At 35.6% G+C, this 24,520-nt stretch overlaps 1 protein-coding gene across 3 annotated transcripts in view; it reads left to right on the top strand.

Annotated features, from left to right (window-relative positions):
• Positions 1–6,792, top strand: part of LOC129276567 (nonsense-mediated mRNA decay factor SMG8-like) — a 35,780-nt gene extending 28,988 nt beyond the window's left edge. For 2 of the 3 annotated variants that reach the window (XM_064109265.1, XM_064109264.1), the window contains exons 18-22: positions 260–403; positions 1,125–1,277; positions 1,756–1,939; positions 2,656–2,838; positions 4,126–6,792. In XM_064109265.1, coding sequence (XP_063965335.1) covers positions 260–403; positions 1,125–1,277; positions 1,756–1,939; positions 2,656–2,838; positions 4,126–4,243 — 782 coding nt within the window. In that variant the 3' untranslated portion in view covers positions 4,244–6,792. The remainder of the gene's footprint in view (positions 1–259; positions 404–1,124; positions 1,278–1,755; positions 1,940–2,655; positions 2,839–4,125) is intronic. The other variant, XR_010295657.1, reaches the window with a different exon arrangement.
• The last annotated feature ends 17,728 nt before the right edge of the window (positions 6,793–24,520 follow it).

The following is a 24,520-nucleotide window of genomic DNA, read 5'->3' on the forward strand; positions in this document are numbered from 1 at the left end:
AGTTAATTATTTTTGTATGGAATTATTTTTATTTTTTTTAGTACACTTTATTTATGATTCATGCCAAAAATGCTAACATATTATGTTTATTATGTTATGGAAAATGTATTATACGAATGTTCCATGGATGCAGAAGAAAACAATAAATCAAATCAAATCAAATCTCTGATTTTATTAAAGCAAACTGCAGGATCTTCATGATAGATTTAATAAATCCATTATTAAAGTGTATATTCATATTGTTTGTTTTGTGTTTTAGATGAAATGGACGTTTCTGAGCCTCATGTTAGGAGACCCATAGAGGGTATGTTATGTAGTACCACACTCAGAGGCATGCTTCCTAAGTTCCCGTCCTGGTCGCTGGTTTGCCTTGGTCCAGCTTCTCTGTATAACCCAACAAAAGGTAATGATTATGAAGAGATATTAAAAGATTAACTCTGGGTCAGGTAGCAACCGAAAATGAAATGTTCATGGAACAGAACAAAACTTACACAGAATTTCATTTCCATGTATAAAAATCATGAATAAATGATATCTGCAAAACAATTTTCTTGAAATTTAACCCTTTCCGCGCGTACTTCGCTTCAATGCACGCTCAGTGCCGCGCTAACTTTGCATTTCATGCTCAATCAAACTGCATTGTTTCCCTCCCTGAAAACAATTCAGCACATACAGAATATTTTCATATGGAATCATCTGCCTACATGTCACCAACTCGTTTCCCTTTTTTTCAAAGCCTTTCAAAGATTTGAAATGCAAACCAGCCTAAAAACAACCCAGCAAGATTCATTAAAATCAGAATTTTACACAAATTGGCTATGGCTTTTCAAACTTTTTAAAGGTAACAGGTCGTGAGTGCTTCTTCAGACGTCTCACTTTTATGTCAATAGCAATATGCGTGGTGTCGTTTGGGAACTAGAGGGCATTTTCCGAAAAAATAGGAAATCTGTCTCTCTAAATCTACATTATGCTTTTTTATGTCCTCATGTGAAATATGATATATTATAGAATAATTGCAAAATACCATGCTTTTCTCTCAAAATCATCGCTCACTACGACAACTTGAGTTTTGGCAATGATTAATTTTAGTTTTTTTGTCATTGATATTTGTTTTTGCGTTCAAGGTCTGGAGCAGCCAAATTTCATGCGAGACAGCAAGCATCTGTTATCTTGGGATATACCGATCCCTAAAGGCTCTCTCCTAGACTCCGTCTGGCCCTCGCCTGGTGAGATTGTGACGTCATCAAAGAAAGGAGGCAGGACAAGGGATAAGAAAGGTAATGACCACACCATGTATCGGTTGGTCTAATTCTCAGATAGTCTAAGACCACATAAGCTACACCCACTTTGTCACTATTAATTTGGTCTATTTGCAATTTGGTCTCCACTACCCCTGGCCAGATACTCACTTTTTACTTTCAAGTCTTACGCAACTGTTGAGACCATATTTGCGACGCCTGGGTACGTGGTTATGAAATTATGCAACATTACGAACAGTACGAATCTCCTAGACGTCATCAGTTTATTTGTCCAGAGTCAGAAATGGTCGTTGAGGTTGGATCTGGGTCCGGGTTCTTGGTAATTAATGAACTATCTCATTGTTTTTCTATCAGATGAGTGTCCATCAGCAATGAGTATGATTGTCCTAGAGGATATTGATTTTTCTGTTCTGGACCAAAGAAAGTTGTTATGGTTTGATCAAGATCCGGGGTCCTAATGATTAATGAATGATCTCATTGCTTGTCTCCTCTCCAGATACCTCATCGGATGGGCTCAGAGCATACATTGGCAATGAGTACGAGTGTCCCAGAGGTCATCGGTTCATCTGCTCTGGACCAGAGAAGGTGGTCAAGGTCGCGTCGGGGTCAGGCGGTCCTAAGGAAAGCGCCAATAAACTCATCACGCTGGACATGCCTCTCTACTTCTCCTGCCCATGCAGGTATGAATCACTGTGACACGCGAGTCTCTCCTCCCGAAATAACTGGGAGTATGCAAGTATACCACTACACCGGGTTTCCCCTAGTCCAATACGAATAGTGCTGTGGGTTCGTAAAGTGCAAAGGTGGTGACTCTTCTCTACACAGGTCTCCAATTTAAAGGTCACAGAAGTCATTAGCTACATCAAAACTTATTGTTCTTGTGGTAACTGAAGAATCATTTGAGGGATCAGTTTCAGACTTTGGATTTGTATGCTTATTGATGTGGAGATGATACAAGGAGATTCTGGGGTCAAAATGTCAAGATCAAGGTCACAGAGCTCATTGCATATGTAAAAATTGATTGTCTTTATGATAAATTTCAAATGCAGCCCATTAATGCATACAGGAATTGCAATAAGGCAGGATCAACTTTGGGGTTAATAAAGTGAAAGGTCAAAGATCACAGAGGTCAGTGCATAAATGAAAATGCTTCGTTCTCACCATAACTCAAGAACGATGTTTATCGAATTCTAGCTTGGCTCATGTTTATTTTAGGAGTGTTGGTGATGCAATATCTTCTGGGGTCACAAAACCAAAGCTTACAGAGATCCTAACTCATTGTCACAGTAATTGAGAGATCGAATAGATAAATTAAAGTTATCTTAGTTCATGAATGCATTTGGGTGTGACAATTCGCTGAGTTAATTTTGTTTTTATCCCTTTTGATTTTCCTCAGATCTAACAAACCTCCTCTAGGTCAGCTGATCAGGTCATTCATCGTGACCCCACCCAAACCGGTGTACATCAAACTCAACCCTAAAGTCAGACCAGGACCACACCCTACACCTGTCTTCTCCCCTCTACCGGGCGATGAGGGTATTACCCTTACCCCTAGTAGCGTGTGGGTCTTGAGATACCCGTATCCTTTCTCATTCATCATTCTGTAGCTATGCTTTAATCAGCCAGATTCGGCACCTTGTCAGGGGCCCGTCTTGCAAAGAGTTGCGATTGATCCAATCAATCACACATATGGAAAGCCAGTAACGTCAACATCTAGAATAAATTTGGTCAAAAGATTTTCTAGAAATGGTGTATATTCATGCATTCATTGTTTTCTTGAAAATTCACTGTGCTTCTCTTTGTTTACAAAGGACATTATGCAAAATTCCTGTAGAGAAAATTATGACAGTGATGGATTTCCATATACTTCAGATTGATCGGATCAATCGTAACTCTATGGAAATCCATCATTCATCATCAATTGTAACTCTTTGTAAGACGGGGCCCAGAAGTCAGAGCTGCGTCTTTCCTTCAGGAATTCCTCAAGCAGCTTTCCATAAGCAATCTTTACATTCCATCATAGGCAAAGTAATGGGACATGCAGGAAAAAATGTATAGTTACTTTTTACAGGATTCCTGCTAGAAGACACAGTACAGGCTTTTGACAATTTGCCTAACATCTCTTTGATGTCATTTGAATTTGTTAAAACCCCTAAAGGTAACCTGGAGGTGTTTCACAAAGATTTAAGTGTGACTTTGAGTCATGCTTAAATTCCTGATTGCATGTGTTATATAACACATTCCCGCATTGGTCAGATCATGTGCACGAGACATGCTCTACCACATATCCATCAGTCAGATTTCATGTTACATGTTATGTGTGCATTGACATTTTAGCATGACTCTAATGAGGCATTGCAAGAAACTTGTGATCAATTGCAAGTCTATTTTCGTTCCCTAAATCAATCTTAAGTTTTGAAATTAATTGCAAATTTGTCATTGATTGCTAATCTGCTTCTTGAAACAAGCAGTGTGATATGATTTGCTACAGTTAAAATTGATCTATCAAATGTAAAATTTCAACAAAATATTTGCAATCAATTGTAAATAATTTCTTGCCCCCATAGTCACGCTTAACTCTTTGTGAAACACCCCCTGAAGTGATAACAAAATTTTGTGTCACTGTACTGTTTAGAAGTAGCATTACAAAATGGCTTGTGTTTCTAAATGCTTGTAGCATGCAGTGTTCAACGTTGATGATGTTTGTTTAAATATATTTTGGAAGGTCAATCATAAACATCCTTGTTAATTCAGAAATTTAATAGGGAGAGAGAGCAAATGCTTTACATATTCTAATATACCTTGATGATTATAAGATTGGATGTTGCCAATGTATCTATCCTCCTTGACCAATCCATTGACCCAGATTTGTATATGTGAGCGAGGCTGGTCCAGTCATGCCTCCTGCAGACAATCAACCCACACCTGGCGCTAAGCTTCTCAAAGGCCTGTACCTAGTGACCCTACAAGCACCTGAAACATGAGATGATTGTCCAAGGAAAATTTCGGAGAGGAAGTCCACGAGCCGCTGCAACAGCCACGACGAAGTCTTGACAGTGATAGAGAAGGAAATAAGCCTAGTGAGGTCATCACCTTTTAAAAAGATATTGCCTTGTGATTTGCCAGGCTCCTGAAGCATGAGATGACGAACAGAGGTACATTCTGGAAGGGAGCTAGCATAGGCCATTTTAAGAGTGTTGATTATCAAACTGTTGTCCTAGTTCAACAGAAGACCTGGAGACCTTAGAGATCTAGAGATGGCATATTATGGACCAAGGGTACATTCTGGAATTTAGATATCATAAGCCACTTTGAGAGCTATGATAGCTTTGATAAAGCCGTTCTATGATATCAAAAGTCTTGTCCTTGTCCAACAGCGTTTTGAAGAACTCTATCTGATGTCCCTTCAGAATCTGGAGATAACAGACCAAGGATACATGTACATCCTGGAAGAGATATACCATGAATCACTGCAGATCTTTGATGAAGTCATGCTTGGACACAAAACACATCTTGGACACATCTGTTGGACTTAGTCCAACAACATCTTGAAGCACTCTACCAGGTGGTCCTAGGTTATCTGTAAATGAGAGTCTGTTGTACTTCCTGGAGAGAAACTACATATATTGCATCATCATCCTTGCTACCATTGCCTGTGAAGAACTTTACAAATATTCCAGCAGACTTGCTTTCAAACAGCACACCTGTGTGCTGGCGATTGGTTACTGATGATGTTGAGGTACTCAGCAGGCACAGATCTCCACTCACTAAGATGGTATCTCTGCGGTTGAAGACCAATTCCTTTGAAGAACTTGATGATATTTGCTGCCAACTGGTCAACAACCATCCTCCCTCTGTACCTGCAGTTGTAGTTATGGATGACTTTGAAGAACTTGATGATATCTCCGAAGATGAACCATCAACCACAATTGGTTACTGATGACTTTAAGGTATTTGATAATATCTCAGCAGGCACAGATCTCCACCCACTAAGATGGAATTGTCTGCAGTTGAAGACCAATTCCTTTGAAGAACTTGATGATATTTGCTTCTATATCTCAAGATGAACCATCATTTTTGTTTTGGTTACTGATGATGTTGAGGTACTTGGTAATATCTCAGCACACAGATCTCCACCCACTAAGATGGAATTGTCTGCAGTTGAAGACCAATTCCTTTGAAGAACTTGATGATATTTGCTGCTAACTGGTCAACAACCATCCTCCCTGGATACCTGTGGTTGTAGTTATGGATGACTTTGAAGACCTTGATGATATCTCAGAAGATTAACCCTTACCACCTTATCTCTGTTGCTGTGGTGAATTCCTGATGATTTTGAAGAACTTGGTGCTATCTCTGAAGATGAGCCTTCGACCACCCTGTCTGTATGCATGCAGTTTATGACCATGTTGATGAGCATAGGTTTGGATCTGATCATCTGCTGAATCCAGAAGCTGTTCAGTCGAATACTTTATGAGAGATGACCAAGGTTAGCTTAAAGGTTACAGGTGAGCTGTGTTGTGTCTTGTGTGTTATTTCATGGCACAATCAGTCAATCACGTATTGAGTCCTTTTGGGGGCTTCTCAGTAAAATCATCAAATCACTTAAATAATCATTCCAATTTCCATGTAAAATGTGTGGCCATGACCATATGAAAATGTAAATGGAGAAAGAGAAGTCTTTGTGTACAATGCTACCGAATACCATGATGATGTTTGTCTGGTATACATAATATGCATGAAAAATTATGTACAGTAATGTAGTACAAATATGTTTTGTCATAATCATGATTCAAATTTATGATACTTGTCACTGGAAGTTTAGTTATGTTCTAAGGAAACATCTCGTGCTGAAATTGCATGAGATGAGAGAAGAGAGAGAAGAGACGATTTGTGTAATGTTTGTATGAATTAATCATGAATAAATCCATAACATATTTGATCTACTACCGAACAGAATGTCAAAAGAGAACACTGCAATATTCGGCAAATTTGTATCCTTAATCAGTGTATTTATACTTTTCTTTTTTCAGAAAAGAATATTTTTATGAAAGTATAATCTGGAAAGAACTATTTCAGATCTGTTAGGGCTTGAGTGTAAGGCATTGTTCAACATTCATTAATTTTATTTTGTGAAGAGACTAGCACATAGTGCTCTGCAAAAAAAAAGTAAAAATAAGAAGAAAAAAATGAAGAAAGAGAAGAAAGAAACCAGAAGAATAGAAGGATCAAGGGGATGTGGAGGAAGAAAAGAAAAGAAAGTGGGAAATGGACATATTTGAATGGATTGAAAGAGGAGCACAAAGGCAAGTATAAGTCCTCTATGAAAGAGCGCCATCTATGTTTTAGTTTTATATACATGTATAAAACTCTTCTAAAGAGTCCAGGGTGAAAATTAATGTTTCATCATTTTGTACAAATCATTAAAATTTCTTTATATGTAAAAGTGATTATTCAAATATTATGTAAGCTCTCAGATGATCCAAGATACAGACATCTCGACATTTTAGGAAATGTTATTTCATCTTTTCACATTACAAGGGAAAGAAGAAAGAGAAAAAAACGTCAGAGGGGAAAGATGAAAAAGGAGAAGACAGAAGAGGACCACATGACTTTACAATTCAATTCAAAGTGATGCATTATCAATCAGATATGCGATAGTATAGTATCATAATTTACAACATAATTAGCGTCCATTGTCTGGTTATGGTTCTATTACATATTGTTTTGCTCTAGCGTTTTAGTCATTCATGCGATTTTACTCCGATGAGTGCATGTCGAAAAGCTTCATTATGTCCGTTTTTAAGGCTATTTTACATATTAGATTTGTTTAATTACATGTATATGTATGCGTTACAAACAAGACTGACAAACAATTATATGGAAAGGGGTATTGGATACAGTACATGTACATCTGTTATTGTATGCCATAACCTTGAATTGATATAGAAATATTGTTTCTTTGCCCGGATGGGATTATCACAAATCATGAGTTGGTGCTTTCTGTAATTTTCACTTCCGTATGCGTTTTGCTAAGATAATAATTCTTTTTTTTTTTAAATCATGGATTTAAATCATCACCAAATATATCTGCTTGTGAGATAATTACTCTTGATTATTAATACCACAACATTAATCTTGTCAAAACTCGCAGATTCACAGTAATCATGAAACTTTGTGTATGTAAAAGTGATCGTTGTTCAAATATTCAGCTAAGTATTAAGCTTAATTGGAAAAGTTCATTTCTTAAAGTAGCACTCTACATTCAATGTAAAATTCAATGAAGCGCTTTGAGCAGTTGTAGATTGATGAAGCGCTATATAAAAGCCAATTATTATTATAAATGTAAATTTTTTTTTCGTAGTGCTACATTCTCTCTTTGTAGAATGTGTAGTGATGCGACTGGTCGGGTTGCAACAACTCACAGTTGTTGATTCTTGATCTCACTAAAAGGGTTGTGATTGATCTTATTATTTTTTAGATATGGAAAGCCATCAATGTCATAATACTTCATATAAAAGATATCCACAAAGTCACTTTGTATTAACAAAAAGGAGCACACTGATTGGCCCAACATTGGTAGTCTGATGTGCAAACCCTTCACTTGAGTTAGGGGTCTTAATGTGCAGCCTATTATTTCTTATGTACTCAAGGCCCTCTTTGAATGGACGTCAAGTTTTATAAGTTCTAGCCTTATGGAAACCCACTTGTTGATCAAAGTTTCATTCAGGGTCCATGCCTGCAGACTACAACAATGGTGTATTCATCATTTTTAGAAAACACTACTTATGTCATTCTAGATATTGGCATGACTGGCTTTCCATAGTCGTGAATGATGCAATCAACATCACTGTTTGTATTAAAGACAATGCCCATGCCATCATTTCAAACAATGGCATCTTTTAGCAAGTAAACAAGTGGAAGTTGTAATCGATACAACTGTATTTTGTACATGACCAGAAACAGTTGGAATTTATTTGATAAGATTGCAATTTTAGATCTCAGAGATAAATTTTATGAAGCTGTTTGTAAAGTTTTGCCCAGCCCTAATAACAACTATGGCAGGCCAAATGTGTGTCTGGATATCAATATCTGAAGTTGAAATATGTGGGTATTTATTGACATTTTACTGCTGAAAATCATATTTTCAGAGCAAAGTGCACATTTTCCCATGAAAAAAAAAATGGAAGAAAAAAAAGTAACCATTTCAGCATTTCATATTCCAGCCATTTGTATGATTGTGCTTAGGTTTTCAAACAGCTTCGTGAAACAACCTCTAAATATCATGAAACGTGAACTGTCTTTTCTTTGCTTTTTAATTATTTGCGAATCATATTCACTGTCTACGATTAAAAGGAGAAAAGATTGTTTTCTTACTGAAGGTAAAACTATTAAAATAATCATCATTTATTAATCAACTTCTTAGATTTACTTCTGTGCAGCATTTAATTCAATGGGATGACATTTCTTTATAAAAGTACCGTGCTTTAAATAGATACTATAACCTCTATCATCAGATTCTGGTTTGCCTGCATAGTATGACTTCCTCCCCTCCCGAAATAATTTCAAACAAATTAATTGGCTTAGTCAGTTAAGTTACGATATTGAAGAAAAAAATGAAATGAGTGATATTAAAAATGATAAAATATGACAAAGGATTCATGTACATGAATAGTGAGTATATGGCATCATCAGCTCCATCATTGGATACATGTACCACTCACGGTGTAGATGTCACGGTTTTGCTTGTGATGAAAAGCAAATATCGAAAATGTCATAACCTTCTTATTTTACATCCAGTATCAATATTTGTTTCAACTCGATCTCTTCCATTATTTGTTAGACGTAATTACCCACAAGCTACATGGGGTATTAATTCTGATTTCATTTTTTCCCGGAATTCATTGTTAACATGTGTATTGAGGGAATGTCGATTGGTGAGGATCTGCATTGGTTGGGGTAGATGGATATGAGTGATGGCTGATGAAGGATGACTTCCAATTGCTTCTTGTGAGCCAGAGTTTGGCCCAATCTTGACATTCTAGTTTAAAGGTATATACATTCCCGTGATTCAAGAGGGCGCTGTTGGGTATTTTTCTTTTGTGCTATACATACTGGCCGCCATCTTCATTACGATGATTGTCGATGCGATTTGCGTGCAGCTGTCAATCAGCTGCCAGTTGCATAGCACATGTTCACATGTATGGCACACATACGCTGCGCTGCTTTTGGCTACATTGGCGCTGGCCCGCACATCTGCTGACATAACTCACACAGCAGAAGGATGCCGAACCAACCTGCCAGGATCTCCGAACAGCAGTCGAAGCGCACGCAGACTTAGAATTGTGAGAGTTTGGGCATTCAGAACGTGGTATCTGCCTGTACTCACATGTATGTCCAACAGCGCCATCTTGAATACTGTAAACAATTACCTTTTAATCTAATCCCGCTGAGTCTTTCTTGCAATCTCAGCACCATGCTCAAATAGCATGCATCAGGTTTTATCATGAATGACATATCCCAGGCAAAATTTCAAGTGCTTCTCCACATACGAATTAGCTGGATTATTGAAAAATAGCACACTATCTTGAGCCAAAAAAGAGCTTCATCATTAGCAAATTTGCTTGATAAAGATTCATTAGATGGAGTTCTGCATTTACTTTGTAAAAATCTATTATGACTTGAATCAAGTTGATCTAAAAAATCTACAAAATAGTTCCCTGAGAAAAGAATGAAGGGGATATTTATATGAGTATAATTTCTTTATTATGATGATGATGATGAAGGAGGAGGGAGAGGGTGGTGAGGAGGAGGAGGCTGATGATGATGATGATGGTGATGATGATGATGATAGTGATGATTAGGATGATGATGATGGTGGTGAGTGTGATCTTGTATACATGTGTGAGAATGTTTAATATTATGGTAATGATGATTTGGATGATAATGGTTATATTAGGCAGTTTCAAACCGCCTCGATCACAAGAATCCCCGTTAAATTACGAGAACATTTTTAGGCTAAAAAATACCCATTAATTATTCCTGCATTCACACCGCCCCGAAACATACCCTTCGGGATAAATTCCTGAAGTTAGGAGCATGCGCAGTATGGTCAAATAAGCAGGCAAGGCGCGAGATTCAAAACCACTAGCCCAGCAGCCACCCACGGCGCCCGCGCCCAACGCTGGGCTAAAAGTTCCCGTAAATTGCTTTCACATTGCCAAAATACCTGCGACCTTGGAAAAATCCGCGCGAAAGTTCTCGTAATTTTGCCAAGTACCTACTATTTAGCGGGTATTTTCTTTCGGGGAAATTACGCGTAGTTTGCTTTCACATTACCAAAATACCTGGTATTTTCTGATCGGGGTAAATTTCCCGATCAGAGAATACCTGGAACTGACGAACTTTGAGGCGGTCTGAAACCACCTAATGGTGATGATAGTGATCCATCAATAGTAATGGTGATGGTGATGATGATGATGATGATTATAATTATGATGGTGATTATGATGATGATTATGATGATGATGATGGCATGATGATAGTAATGATGGTGATGATTATAATGATAATGATGGTGATGATGATGATGGCATGATGATAGTAATGATGGTGATGATTATAATGATAATGATGGTGATGATGATGATGGCAATGATGATAGTAATGATGATGGTGATGATTATGATGATGGTGATGATGATAATGATGATCTTATTGGATTAGATACTGTTTGTAGCGAGGCAAAAAAAGTAAAGAGAAAAAAACGAAAGATACGAAGGAGAGAGAAGGGTGAGATGAAAAGAATGCTAGGCAGGGGAAAAGAATGAAAAAAAAATTGGAAGACCGTATATAAAGAAAAATAAGATCAAAAGAGGGACAAAGAAATATAAATTGTGTCTGGGATGATAAAACCTCTTATCTCAAAATTAAAAAAAACTGAGGGCATCTTAGAAAAGGCTGGATTGTAAAAATATAGCAATGGTGGCAGTCTCATGTTGTCTGAAAACAGTCTCCTGATACCTGTGAAGAACTCTTTATTCCTCATCCACTGCTATCTAATGTAATTCACTCTTATCCGTTCAATTTATATTATTGATGTCACGTATTTTTTCTTTGTTGTTTATTAAGCATTACATTATCTAATGTAATTCACTCTTATCCGTTCAATTGATGTCACGTATTTTTTCTTTGTTGTTTATTAAGCCATTTGTATGAATACATGTATGTTTATACATTGTATCTGTTATTAAATGTTTTTATGAGAGATGTGAAATAAATGATACTGAAACAGAAAACAAACTTTCTCAAGGCAAAAGAATGTTGCTGCCCATGTTATGTTATGACTCTAAAATCTAGCTTATTCTGAGCTGTCATCAATTTGAATTTTGATATACAGGTTTTATCAGCTCAGCCACAATATGTATAATAATTTATTCTAAAAATAAACCCAAACTTATTGGCCCGTATTCTGAAGTCAGGTTTAAGTTAAACTCAGGTTTAAAGTTGTGGTTTAAGTATGGACAGCCAAAAGTATCAATTTTTTTTTATTAAGTTGTACGTTTCTTATGTTTGCTGTGCTCTTTCTTGATTCATCGATGGTGAAGACAATAATCTATATATACTTCCTAGACAATTATGAATGATTTGAGAGCCAAATGAGCTGAAATATGATATCCCTACTGTTAGTGATTTATGTAACGATTGACTGTCCATACTTAAACCACAACTTTAAACCTGAGTTTAAGTTAAACCCGACTTCAGAATACGGGCCATTATGTTCTACCACATTGGTCAAAGTAGCATGATAACAGTATGATCACCTAATGGAATCAGGAAATTACTGTATGGATTTTGCATGTGGTTGTTTATCAATTAAAGCTCATATTTTCCTTTGTTTGCCATTCTGCTTTTGTAAATTATCTAAAATGGGGGTCAAAAGGATATAACTACTTTGAAATAAGTAGCGAAGGGCACATGGGACTACTAGTAATATGATAAAAGGATAGATTAATTTATTGTTTCAGAATTTTCATATGGTACATACTGTAATGGTAGCATTGTATATCACCTTTTTTTAGATTTAGACCATTATTTGACACACATAGATTTTTATATTGTGTGATGAAATGTTTGTTTCTGTATATGAACCTTGTTTTATACACTTAGTCAGGATTGTCAATTTATACTCATTCTAATACCAAGTTATTAAAATTAATTAATACTCTTGCACATTTCTGATTGATTACAGTATATAATTTTGTTTTTTACATGGGGTATTGGCACTGAAAGAGTTAAAGGAAGAAAATGGGTATAAGGTATGTTACTTGTATGGAGGGGATTTATAACTGGCTTATTTTCACTTTTGTGCATGTTTTTGTTTGTTTGAAAATCATTTATGTTTTTTTTACCTTTGATTTTGTATCTTAGCTGAGATTAGCGGTGTCATATATCTTGCCTACTTCAGCCCAAAAAAGAAATACGATACCGATAAATCCTTGATATTCATCAAAACCCTTTCACACAGAAAAAATGAACATCGAATGCACAGATATAAATTTATGATTATCTCATAATTTAATTTTTGCTCTCTGTAGTGTTAATTAATGTTATTATTCAGAGTTAACTGGAATTGTATATCATTTTAAACTAGTTAATTAGTTGTATGTACATGTAGTACTTAAACTGCGTTAAATGTTAGCTCTTGCAGATGTTTTTCATAGTGGCTTATGCATCCTATTTTGCCTCCATGTTTTTGTTTGTTTGGTAATCATTTGTGTTTTGAGTTTAATGCCCATGGCTGTGTCTTATCTCAGATTATTGGTGTCATATATCTAGTAAACTACACCACTGATGACTAGTAAGATGATACATGCTTCTCTTCAATCTATACCCTTTCACATTAAACAAGGGGTTTCTATTGGGGGAAAATAAGCATAGAATTGAGCGTAGATTCTTAATATTGCATTCCCTATATGAAATTCTTATTTTAGTTTAAATATGGAATTTTTATTAGTAGTCACAAGAAAATGTGTTTGAAGCAATCCTTTTTGTTCATATATACATGTATATATATATATATATATATATATAAAATAAATCAAAGAGTTCTGCGTCGGCGTCATAATGTAGAAACAAAAAAAGACTTAATAGAAACGCCGTGAGGAGACATACATGTCTATCATATATATATATATATATATATATATATATATGATATATGATTTGCTAATCAATGAAAAAAACTTAAAGACCTTGTGTAATAGATCTCAGTTGCTCTATATCTACATGAAGGGAAGAAGAACACATTCTAATATATTTAAAGACTATCCTGTTTGTTTGTAAGGCTGTTTTATCAGTGTGATTTGGGTGTATTTTTTATTCCATAGCCTTTAGCATTGTTCTTGTAGATTGTTCACCCATATATATGTCTCTTGTTTATAGTGCTTAGCAATGGTTACTTTTTTGCTGAAAATTTTAGCTTGTTAGTACATGTTCTGTCTTGTTTATTCAATTGTTTTTACATTACATCTTCAAGAGCTTTCTCAAACAGGTATGGGTTGTGTATTGTAAAGCTGTCATACGTTATGCATGACTTTGAATTATCATACCCTTTCGTGCTGCTAAATCATGTTGATTCCTACATGTATCAGCTATGGTTAAAATCCATTCTTTACGGATTGAAGTTCCAATTCTTAGGGAGATTCTGAATGGAAAATTCAATATCATTCAGAGTTTGATTAGGGTTTAAATAGAATGCCCTTTATTTGTTAAACCAGAAAAAATATCTCCTTTAAATCAAGAAAGGGTGACCAAAGTTGTACTAATTTACAGATTGAGGTTATGCAGTGACATCCTTGTGCTGCCATTGTATGGAGACTGGAGCCATTGCCTTGCATGCATTGGAGATCTGCAGCTGGCACATCTCTGACAACTCGGTTTATACACATATTCCTATATCCTCTGAGGGAGGGCGCTATGAGATTATGATGGAATATTCATAATGTGTATAGCTTAGGTTTACATTATGAGCAAAATGATCAGACATTTTCAAGCCTGTTCTAATTCCTTACATGGAGGTGGCTGTACGAATCTTTTCCAATCCAAGCTTCGGTGCTACACATGTTTAGACCAGCCTTGTCCAAGAAGATCTCTTCAAGCAAACCAGGTAACTCTAATATTTACAAGAATATTTTTATTTTTATGACTATTTTTTTTTTATAAAAGTGAAACATATGTAGGCCTGTATTCTGATGTCTAATATAATAACTTAGGCCATGGTCAAACTGTGTCAAAGTTTTGGGAAGCCATAAGTATCAAAATATTGTTAACTTTGTATGATTTCATCTTAATTTACAAACTTAAAAATAGTTTAATGAAGCACCCGATACAGACCCTCAATTATGAATGAAGTTTTGACTGTTGCTGTAGGGTGCCTGCACTTTAACCACCATCACTACAATCCTCTTGTTGCTGTGCAAACCCTTCACTCGAGGAAAGTAGTCTGAATATGCAGCCTAATGTCCCTCCCAACGACTTGAGCACAGAAGCATCATGTTGGAATTTTGCTAGTCTTGTGTCGAGACCCACTTGTTAATCAAAGTTTCAGGGTCTGTGCCTGCAGACTTAAATATTGTCCCCATTTTTGGTAGACATTGTCAATGTCATTTTAATTGCTTCTATATCTTCACATGATGGTGCGAAAAGTTAAATGTCGCAGACGGTATTATTTAGTCATTAAATGGTGAACTGTTCATGAGCTGTCTTACTGCAGGATATGTGCAATGCTCTATAAAAGTCAGGAGACCCTTTCTCTCAATCTATATTTTTTGCACCATTTTAGTGGACCAGCAGCTGTCCATATATTTCTGAATACGATTTTAGGATGTTGAACCACTTAGTTCTCATATACTGTGATGTATTATTAACCTGTCTGACATGTTTCTTTATGAACATTAACACATTAAACCTTTGTTTTTTAGGGGCAGCCAGTGAAAATTGGTGCTAAGGTCTAATGGAGCTTGCAGGTGAAAGCTGATGTCAAAACAGGTAAAACATAAGATAAGAATTGTGACCAAAAAAGACCAAGGGGATGTTGCAAGAAAGTATTTGCAATTAATTGCAAAATTTCAGTTGCAAATTTATAAGTTATATATCAGTTATGATTAAAACAAATCGATCCATCCTTGTTGATGTAAGAAGCAGGCCAGTGATCAATAGTAATTCTGCAATTAATTGCTAGACTTATGATTGATTTGTAGGTGCATCGTGGTCTAGTTTTTCTGTCTCTCGCCTTTCTTTCAGAGGGTCGTAAGTTCCAATCCCAGCCATGGCGTGTTTTCCTTCAGCAAGAAATTTATCCACACTGTGCACTCGACCCAGGTGAGGTGAATGGGTACCCGGCAGGATCAATCATTATTATTATTATATTTATTGATGATTTCGGGACCTAAAATTGATTAGCAATCAGCTGCAATTTTCTTGTAACACCCCATAAAACAAGCAACACAAAAGCGACATGCATATTTCAGACATTTTAGAAATGCTATGGAATTTACCGTAATCATAAATGAGATGTCAGACCTCACACAAAACTGTCTTTTTGTTTGCATTATATTTAATTAGTTTTAGATCACTATTCTTATGCTGCCAGCACTGGCATCTGACTTTCAATAAATATCAACAAAGAAATTCTGCATTATGCAGAGAGCTTGTCTGAGGCATTTTGTTTACATGATTTTGTTTTTTCTTTTGGAGAGACTATGTTATTGCTTAAAGAGATTTATTATTTTTTCAATATCAGAGAAAGAAATGCAAACTAGTGCTCAAATCAATTTCTTGCTCTTGAAAATGTCTATATTAAATATTTATTCTGGTAAAGATCATATATTTTGTCATAAAATCTCTATCGATTTTCATTTTACGTTTCCATAGATTTGGGTCAGAGCTTTGGTTTAATGAGACAGTAGATTTAAAGCAGTCATTGTCTAAAGATATTTATCAAAATTAATGTAGAAATTCTTTAAATATAGATATGCCATTATGTTTCAGAAGTTACATGCTATGCAATTTGCAGTGCATTTTATTTAAGATGCAAGGCATTGTCAAATCAAAAAAGTCCTTGAGAGTATATGAAAATGAAATGAAATGAAATTGAATTATTCATTTGAATGGCGTCAGAAGAAAATCCACATGGAAATCATAAATGTGTAAGAATTGATAAAGCTACACATGTAGATAAAGCATCTCTGATATAATCTGGTTACTCTGTTTGTTATCTTTCATCTATTATGCCCTACTTTTTAACAGGAAATTTGCTCACTGAGATCTGGATAAACTTAATGAGAATTTTCTTCAAGAAAACAAGGTGAGCTGTATATTGTGGTCCTGTTCAAAATATTGTGGGTATATTATGGTTGTTCATAAGTATATCACTGCAATTTATGAAATTCTGTTTTGTTTTGCTTGCATTTAATTTTACAACACATAGATATATGATAGTTGTACTGAAACTTACATGATAATGTGGGTATTGATATCAAATGGAATTAATGATAATTACAACAACAACAAAAGCATTGGTATTGCTTTGCTAGAGATAAAATTCATCTTTCAAATTTGCAATTTATATTTGCCATCTCTGAGATGTTTTACAAAGATTTGATTTTCAATTCCAAGTTGCTTGTAATGAATGCAACTTCTGACATGGTCATATTCAGCTGGAAAGAGGGGGTGGGGGGGGGGGTGTCTTTGAAAAATATTTATCAGCTCCTCCCCCCCCCCTTGGAAAAGAATTCTGCGTACGGTTTTGACTTCTGAAGGTCCCATGGCAAAGAAAGATAAAAAAGTGTGTAGAGGTTTTTAGGTTCATCCTGTATTGTTTTTGCTTGTATTGTACAAGTTGGAGGCATCTTACTAAGAAGAGGAATGGGAGAATGAGAAAACAATGTGAGTGGGAAAGGGAGAGGAAAAGAAAGGGGGGGAAAAAACAGAAGAGAGGGGATAGGCGCGATAGCTCAGTCGGTAGAGCGGGGGATTCGTATTCCGGTGACCCGGGTTCGATTCCCACTTGGTGCGCTAGTGCCCCTTGGTAAGGCATTAATCCTCATTACCAGGTCCTTCAGAGAGGAAGCCGTCGGTCCTCTGGTTGCTTGCTTACAAGCTTTCAGCTTTCATGCTTTCTAAGCAATCAGGTAATAAATCCCCCACCAATCAATAGGATAGAAGGATGATAAGATGGAAGGAATATATTGAGGGAAGGTGGATACTGGTATATGATACAGGGGGAAAGAGAAGAAGAAAGGGGGAGAGGGGGAAAGAAGGCCTAGATTAAATATAAGGTGGGAAAGGAATGGATTGAGGGGAATGTGGGTACTGCTATATGATAGAGAGGGAAAAGAGAGAAGGGAGAAGAGGATAAAAGAAAAAAGAAGGGATAGATGGAATAGGATAGATGGAGGATAAGAGGAAGAAAGGAATGGATCAAGGGGAAGGTAGGTAGTGGTATATGATAGAGGAAGAGAAGAAAGAGGAAGAAGTAAAGTGAAGAAAGAAAAGAAAAAGAAGGAATAGATGGAATTAGATGAAGGATAAGATGAATGGAATTGACCAAGGGGAATTTGTGTACTGGTATATGATAGAGAGAGAGGAGATACATGTAGTAGGAGAGAGAGAGAGAAGAATATTGAATGAGCGAGAGAGAGCGATGAAGAGGGGTTATGTACCTTTATATCGAGCCCTTTATGTTTGCGCTAGAGCAGGTGGATGTATTATTTGTATTTCATTATATATTGATTTCTGATTGTAATACATTGATACTGTGGTGTATGAGTGCTGTTAAATCATCTTCCTAAGCTCAAAGACATTCATAGTATGGAGCTGCCAATAATGATTAGGTGATAAAGTTGCATATGTCAATGATTATAATTATAGTTGGTTGGAGGTAATAGCAATTTTATTTGATTTAGAACATGTTTTCCCTGCCTTCTACAGTGCTCTTTATTTTGAAAAGAAATTCCAAGCTAATTATACAATATATCATTACTCATCTGCACACATGTATTGTAAATATCCAATATGACGAGAATAATATTACAAATCATTACGGCCTAGGGCACAATTACATACCATTTAATGTGCATTGCAAAAACGCTGGTTTTAATTTAACACCAGCCTGGTATCTATATCGGAAAACACTAGAAAAGTGTTGGAACAATACTTGATTGGCGTTAGGCTAACACCAGATAGGCATTGATACAACACCAATTGGTGTTAAAACAATATCGGTTTGATTCTTAACTGATGTTATTTCAACACTTATCTGGTATTTTCGGATATAGATACCAGGCTGGTGTTAAATTAATTCCAGCGTTTTTGCAGTGTGAAAACGATGTAAATAATTGATTTTCAGAGCAGCATGTTCAGAGTATTTGTAATTGCAAATAGTAACTGTACTTGGGAATGTATTGACCTTTAATTTAACATTGAAGGGATATCTCGCAACAAATTGCAATTGAGTATACAATGACCCAAGTCCGTCTCTTGGCCAAAGTCAGTTAAACATGAAATACCGTTGCTTATATATGAGCACATCTTGTGTGTAATTTATATCCAGGAATTCCATCCAAAGGTGCTGAAAATTAACGAAAGTGAACGAAATCCTCATTAAAAATCATTCAGTTTTTCTTGATTTACTTGAAATGTACTATCATGAACTTTGGTTATTCTTATATTCAAATACTCAATTAGAATTATTAAAGGACAAGTCCACCCCAACAAAGTTGATTTGAATAAAAGGAGAAAAATCCAACAAGCAAAACACTGAAAATTACATCAAAATCGGATGTAAAAATTCTGTTTGCACTGAATTTTACAAAACAGTTATATGCAAATTCTGGTTGGTATGCAAATGAGCAGATTGATGATCGTCACCCACTCACTATTTCTTTTGTATTTTATTATATGAAATGTGAAAAATTTGAATTTTTTTCCTTATTGTCATGTGAAACAAAATATTATTCCTCCATGAACACGTGGAATTACCATCATTTTAACAGTTTATGGCTAAGTCAAGTTGGTCCTTGTCAAATCTGTAAAAATTGAAATATTATATAATTCAAAACAATAAAAAACAAAAGAAATAGTGAGTGAGGGACATCATCGACTCTCTCATTTGCATATCACTGAATTGTGCATAACTGTTTTGTGAAAAATAAGTGAAACTTAAAACTGTCATAACTTTTTTATTTTACATCCGATTTTGATGGAATTTTCAGCGTTATGCTTGACTTGTGATTTTTCTCTATCAATTCAAATCAACAATTTTCTGGGGTGGACTTGACCTTTAAGTAGAGAAAATCCAAGATTAAAATATGTTTGAACAACATCTAAAATTCAAATCATTGTTCGATTTAGAATTGTTGTACGTCAAAACAAAAATATAATCTGTTTGCACATTTGTATACTGTTCTCAGTTATCCAACACAATATTGACTATGTTTTTCTGTTGAAAATAATTAAAAATGAATTTGTAATTTGATTCCCAATACTCCCACCCCCTCTTTAGTCTGTCTAAAGAATACTCCTTAAAGTTTTAATTGCATATATTTCTTCATAATGCTCATATGTCACACGCTGCTCCCTCTCTTCACATGTCACAAATTCTTAATTTTCTTTTTCTGCCCTCGTTAAGTTATCCCTCATAATGCTCATATCAATTTTTTTCTCTTTTATACTCCTCCTCCCCCTTCCTCTCTCTTTCTTCATTTCACATTGTTCCAGACCCATTTATATTCAAGGTTCATGATTAATAATAGATTAGGGATAATTGACAGTCTGAACTTCTTAAATTCTCATCTTTTCTTGTCTGTCCTCTTTGAATTATCTCTTCATATCATTTTTGTTTTCACTTTTCTTGTAATGTTACCCCCCCCCCCTGTACACACATAATATGACTCCCATTCCTCTTTCTTTCTTTGTTCTACATCATTTTAGACCCATTTACACGTATAAAGGCTCATGCTTGATAATTTACCAGGGACAACCAACAGCCTGAACTTCTCAATTTTGTTTCCTTGTCTACTCTCTTTAACTTATTTAGCAGGTCTGTGTTTTCACTTTTTATTGTTATGTTACCCCCCCCCCTACTCCCGGGAAGATATAATGACATCCTTTCCTCTCTCTTTCTTCATTTCACACTCTTTCAGACCTATTTCAAACAGAGTAAGGACAATTGGCAGTCAGAACTTCTCACATTCTTATTTTTTATTGTCTGCCCTCTTTAAATTGTCTCTAATTTCCATTTTCCCCCCTTTTATACTCCCCCTTCCCAGCCATGCCTAATATGACACCCCTTTCCCCTCGCTTTCTTCATTTCACATCATTTCAGACCCATTTACATGTATCATGGCTTACGATACATAATAAACCAAGAACAATCGGCAGTCTGAACTTTTCATATTTTTATTTTTCCTTGTCTGCCATCTCTCTCATCCATTTTTCACTTTTATTGTTATGTTATCCCCCCCTTCCCGGGCACACAATATATGATATTCCCTTCCTCTCATTTTCTTAATTTCACATCGTTTCAGACCGATTTGAATATAGGTTCATGATTAATAATAGACCAAGGACAATTGGCAGTCTCCACTTCTTAAATTCCTATTTTTCCTTGCCTGCCCTCTTTAAATTATCTCTCATGTCAATTTTTTCCATTTTTTGTAACCCCCTCCCACCCATCTTCCAGGGCACGCATAATATGACATCTCCTTCCTCTCACTTTCTTCATTTCACATCGTTTCAGACCCATTTTCACGTATATAGGCTCATTAAGATACCAAGGACGATTAACAGCGTGTCTGAAACTTTGTAATGATCTCCATATTTCAGAACCTGATACTGATGATGATCAATTAAGAGATTATAGCTTGACCCCTTAATCCATCACTATTTCCTTGAATAGCTCCTCATGCTCAATTTATTTCAGAGTATAATAGGAACATCCCTCCCCCTCATTATTCTCTTTCTATTCTTGCACTTACACTAAATCTATTCTTAGAGAAGGGAGATAAATTGGTCCATCTGTTGTAAGCTTATTCAAGTTACGATTTATCATCATTATTATTATTTTACTATTTTTGTTATTATTACAATTGATATTATTGTAAGACTCCACAGTAACTTTTTTGTTGGTGGCTTGTTAATGCCACCAAAACCACCACATTTTAGTATTTTGCCCCCTCTCCCTCCCCAGATATAGAAAAACTTATAAAAAATAAGTAAAATATTAAAAAGTAAACATTAATCAATTCATAAATTTCTGCTAAAAAATGATATATTCCAAATGAAATAGGGCAATTGACACGAGTACTACTTTTTTCTTTTACTTTGATAGATTTACTCTTAATTATTTATTTTAATTTCCTTTGGGAAAACTTACTGTTCAATGAGTTCATGTAGATAGGATAAAGAACAAACTTGAAGCATTGGAACTATTGAAAATACTAAATCTGAGTGTCATGTGGAGCATAGAACATTTAAAAAAATAGTTTGAATTAACTCCTCATCCCAAAATATAACATCATCAGCTGCCCCCTTCATCAACAAACCCACATAGGTAATTGGGCATTGCTTGCAATTTCCTTCTCAAACTTGTGATAGATAATTTTTGTAACTTGAACTCCCAGCTCAAACATGAAGAGGCGACAGTGCTCTTTGCTCTGACCAGCCGGTGTTCCTAAGGGAGCTGATGCTGTTGGGGGTTTGTTGAATATTATCAAAATTTGTACATAGATTGTTGTTTGCGATTATGTTGAAGCTTGTCTGTTGCTATTTGATGTTTGCCGATGTTAATCTTTCGCCCGCAGTGGGAAGTATGAGTCAATGAAACATGCAATAACAGATTAACTTTTAATGACTTCAATCTGTGATTAGTCTGTTAAACTCAAAATTTGCCAGAATAAGGATTTTCCTCAAATTTTATGTTCATTTGTGGCTAAACAGTATTGCATGCTTGCCATGTGTTAAAAAACAAAGTACATTTATTCGAATGCTTTTTCTGGAACTGCCATTATATAAACATGTTTGCAACAATTCAAAATTTTAGTATATTATTTTAATGCGACCTATTGTGCTATTTTATCATTTATTTTGAACTTTGTAAAGTTATATTTTGTTTTCAGTGGATGAATAAATACATGTACCTGTATCATAAAACCACTTTTTTTCTTGAATAACTCAGTCCCTTGAATCTATTAATATGCATACGCCCAATTCAGTTCTAGTAATGTTTTTAATGGTAATTTCATAATTTCTAACTTTGGTGCTTTAATTATCGCCTATTAAAAGACAATCTGTGCACTGACATAGTCAACATTTCTTCACACAAGCTTTTTATCAATCATGCACCCCCCTTAAACATGCACAAAGGTCATTCCGCATTTCACCAATTGGATATACAGTAGTCCATGAATATTTGACACACATGAATCTAAAGAACATGAGACACTTCTTTGCCCAATAAGTTTAATGGTGGACTTTCCATCTTCTCTTATGCCAACATGTGAATGAATGTCTTATGCTGAATAAGTGCATGTGCATGTAGAAGCCAAATATATTTTTTTCTTCATGCTCGAGCTTTCATCATATGGCTTTTTTTCTCTGATTAGTCTTCTCAGAATAAAATCCCTGTTTGCATTCATTTCCAGGACAGAACCCTATACTGTTAGACCGATCCACTAGACTGTCCCGGAGCTATGCCTTGTTTCTGTTGACTCTTGATGATTAGGATTCCCCATGGTGCTATGTTGGGCAAGTGGTTCTCTATCAAGGTCAACTCTGTTTTCAATGCAGGTAATTAGTTGATCATTCCCTTATTTTTCTATAATTAGCATCTTTGGTTACTTGTTTTAACTTTCCTTTAGTTAAATCTCTCTTTCCCTTCCCCTTTTTTACATTTCTATTATTTTTTGCGTTCTCCTTTCCATTTCTAATATGTTCCATAGATTTTTCACCAATTATTTTCTGTTCTTTGTATGTTCATGTCTATCATTGATGCCCTTTGTTCTAATTTTTCTCACCTTTATCAGTTTTATTCTTTTATCCATGAAGGTTTTTTTTTCAATTTCCTGTTACAGGCCTTTGGGTTTATAGCCATTCTTCTTTTGTTCACCATTTCTCCTTTCCCTTTTCTCAAAATCTTTCAGACTTTGGAGTATTTCTTTATTTTTTTCAACTTTCTATTTTCCCTTGTTTTATAGATATTTATGCAATTTCGACTTTGTCTTTGCAATCAATTTATTCACTGTAAATTTGTGTCCTGTTATATTGCAAATGACAGATATTTTTAAATACGAGTATTATTAATGTTCACATTGAACATGTAACATGTGTCTAGATATAAACCCCCCTAAAGAAAACAAAAAATGACATCCAACAGTTAGCAAGTCCCCAGATATATTCAGAGATTACTTCAGGCACATTTCATACATCCCACTGACCACCGGTCCGAGCAGGGATTGGTTTAACAATCATGTGTGAATGGGGTGGAGTTTCTTAGAACATGTTGAAATTGATTATTTGTCCATTCATCGGTCATCTTGTATTCCACCAGATGTAGAGCATCTTAATGGAAGGGGTGATGAAAGAAGATGGAGTATGGTATAATGAATGGAACATGGCCGGTGAGATGAGATGGTAAAAAACAAGTACAGCTACCGCTTCTAGGCCTCTGCTTCACCTGTTTTCTGGGGACATTTCATGAAAGAAAAAGTCAGTGTGTGTGTGTATTTGAGTTTTGTCAGACGTGTATCGATCAGAAATGATTATTTACGTCTGGGACCGACCTTTTACGTCACCATCCGAAAGATGTGACCAGGGCTCGAACCTCGAACCTCTGCATCAATTTGTAACTTCCCCACAGCTTGGATTACAGGCGCACGCCAAAACGCCCAATGATTTTTGCTATTTGTTATAAGCTTCTGAAATCCTTGAATCTCATTTGGCTGAGAGCAATTAAATTAACCCATTGCATTCTGGAACCAGGTGGTCCCTGTATAAAGTCAGTGGGAACCACATAATTCATTCATCAGTGGGTTAATCAGAGAAAATCACTGACATTATAACTGTTCGTGAAATGCAGCAAATGGATGGTGATTTTCACTGACTGTTTGCTCTTAGCCAATCAGAAGCAAGGGTTTTACTGATAAATATCACTGATGATATCCTTATGAAATGCTCCCTTGGTTATGTCATAAAAAAGAGCA

Source organism: Lytechinus pictus, chromosome 14 (genome assembly GCF_037042905.1).
Source record: "Lytechinus pictus isolate F3 Inbred chromosome 14, Lp3.0, whole genome shotgun sequence".
NCBI lineage: Eukaryota > Metazoa > Echinodermata > Echinoidea > Temnopleuroida > Toxopneustidae > Lytechinus > Lytechinus pictus.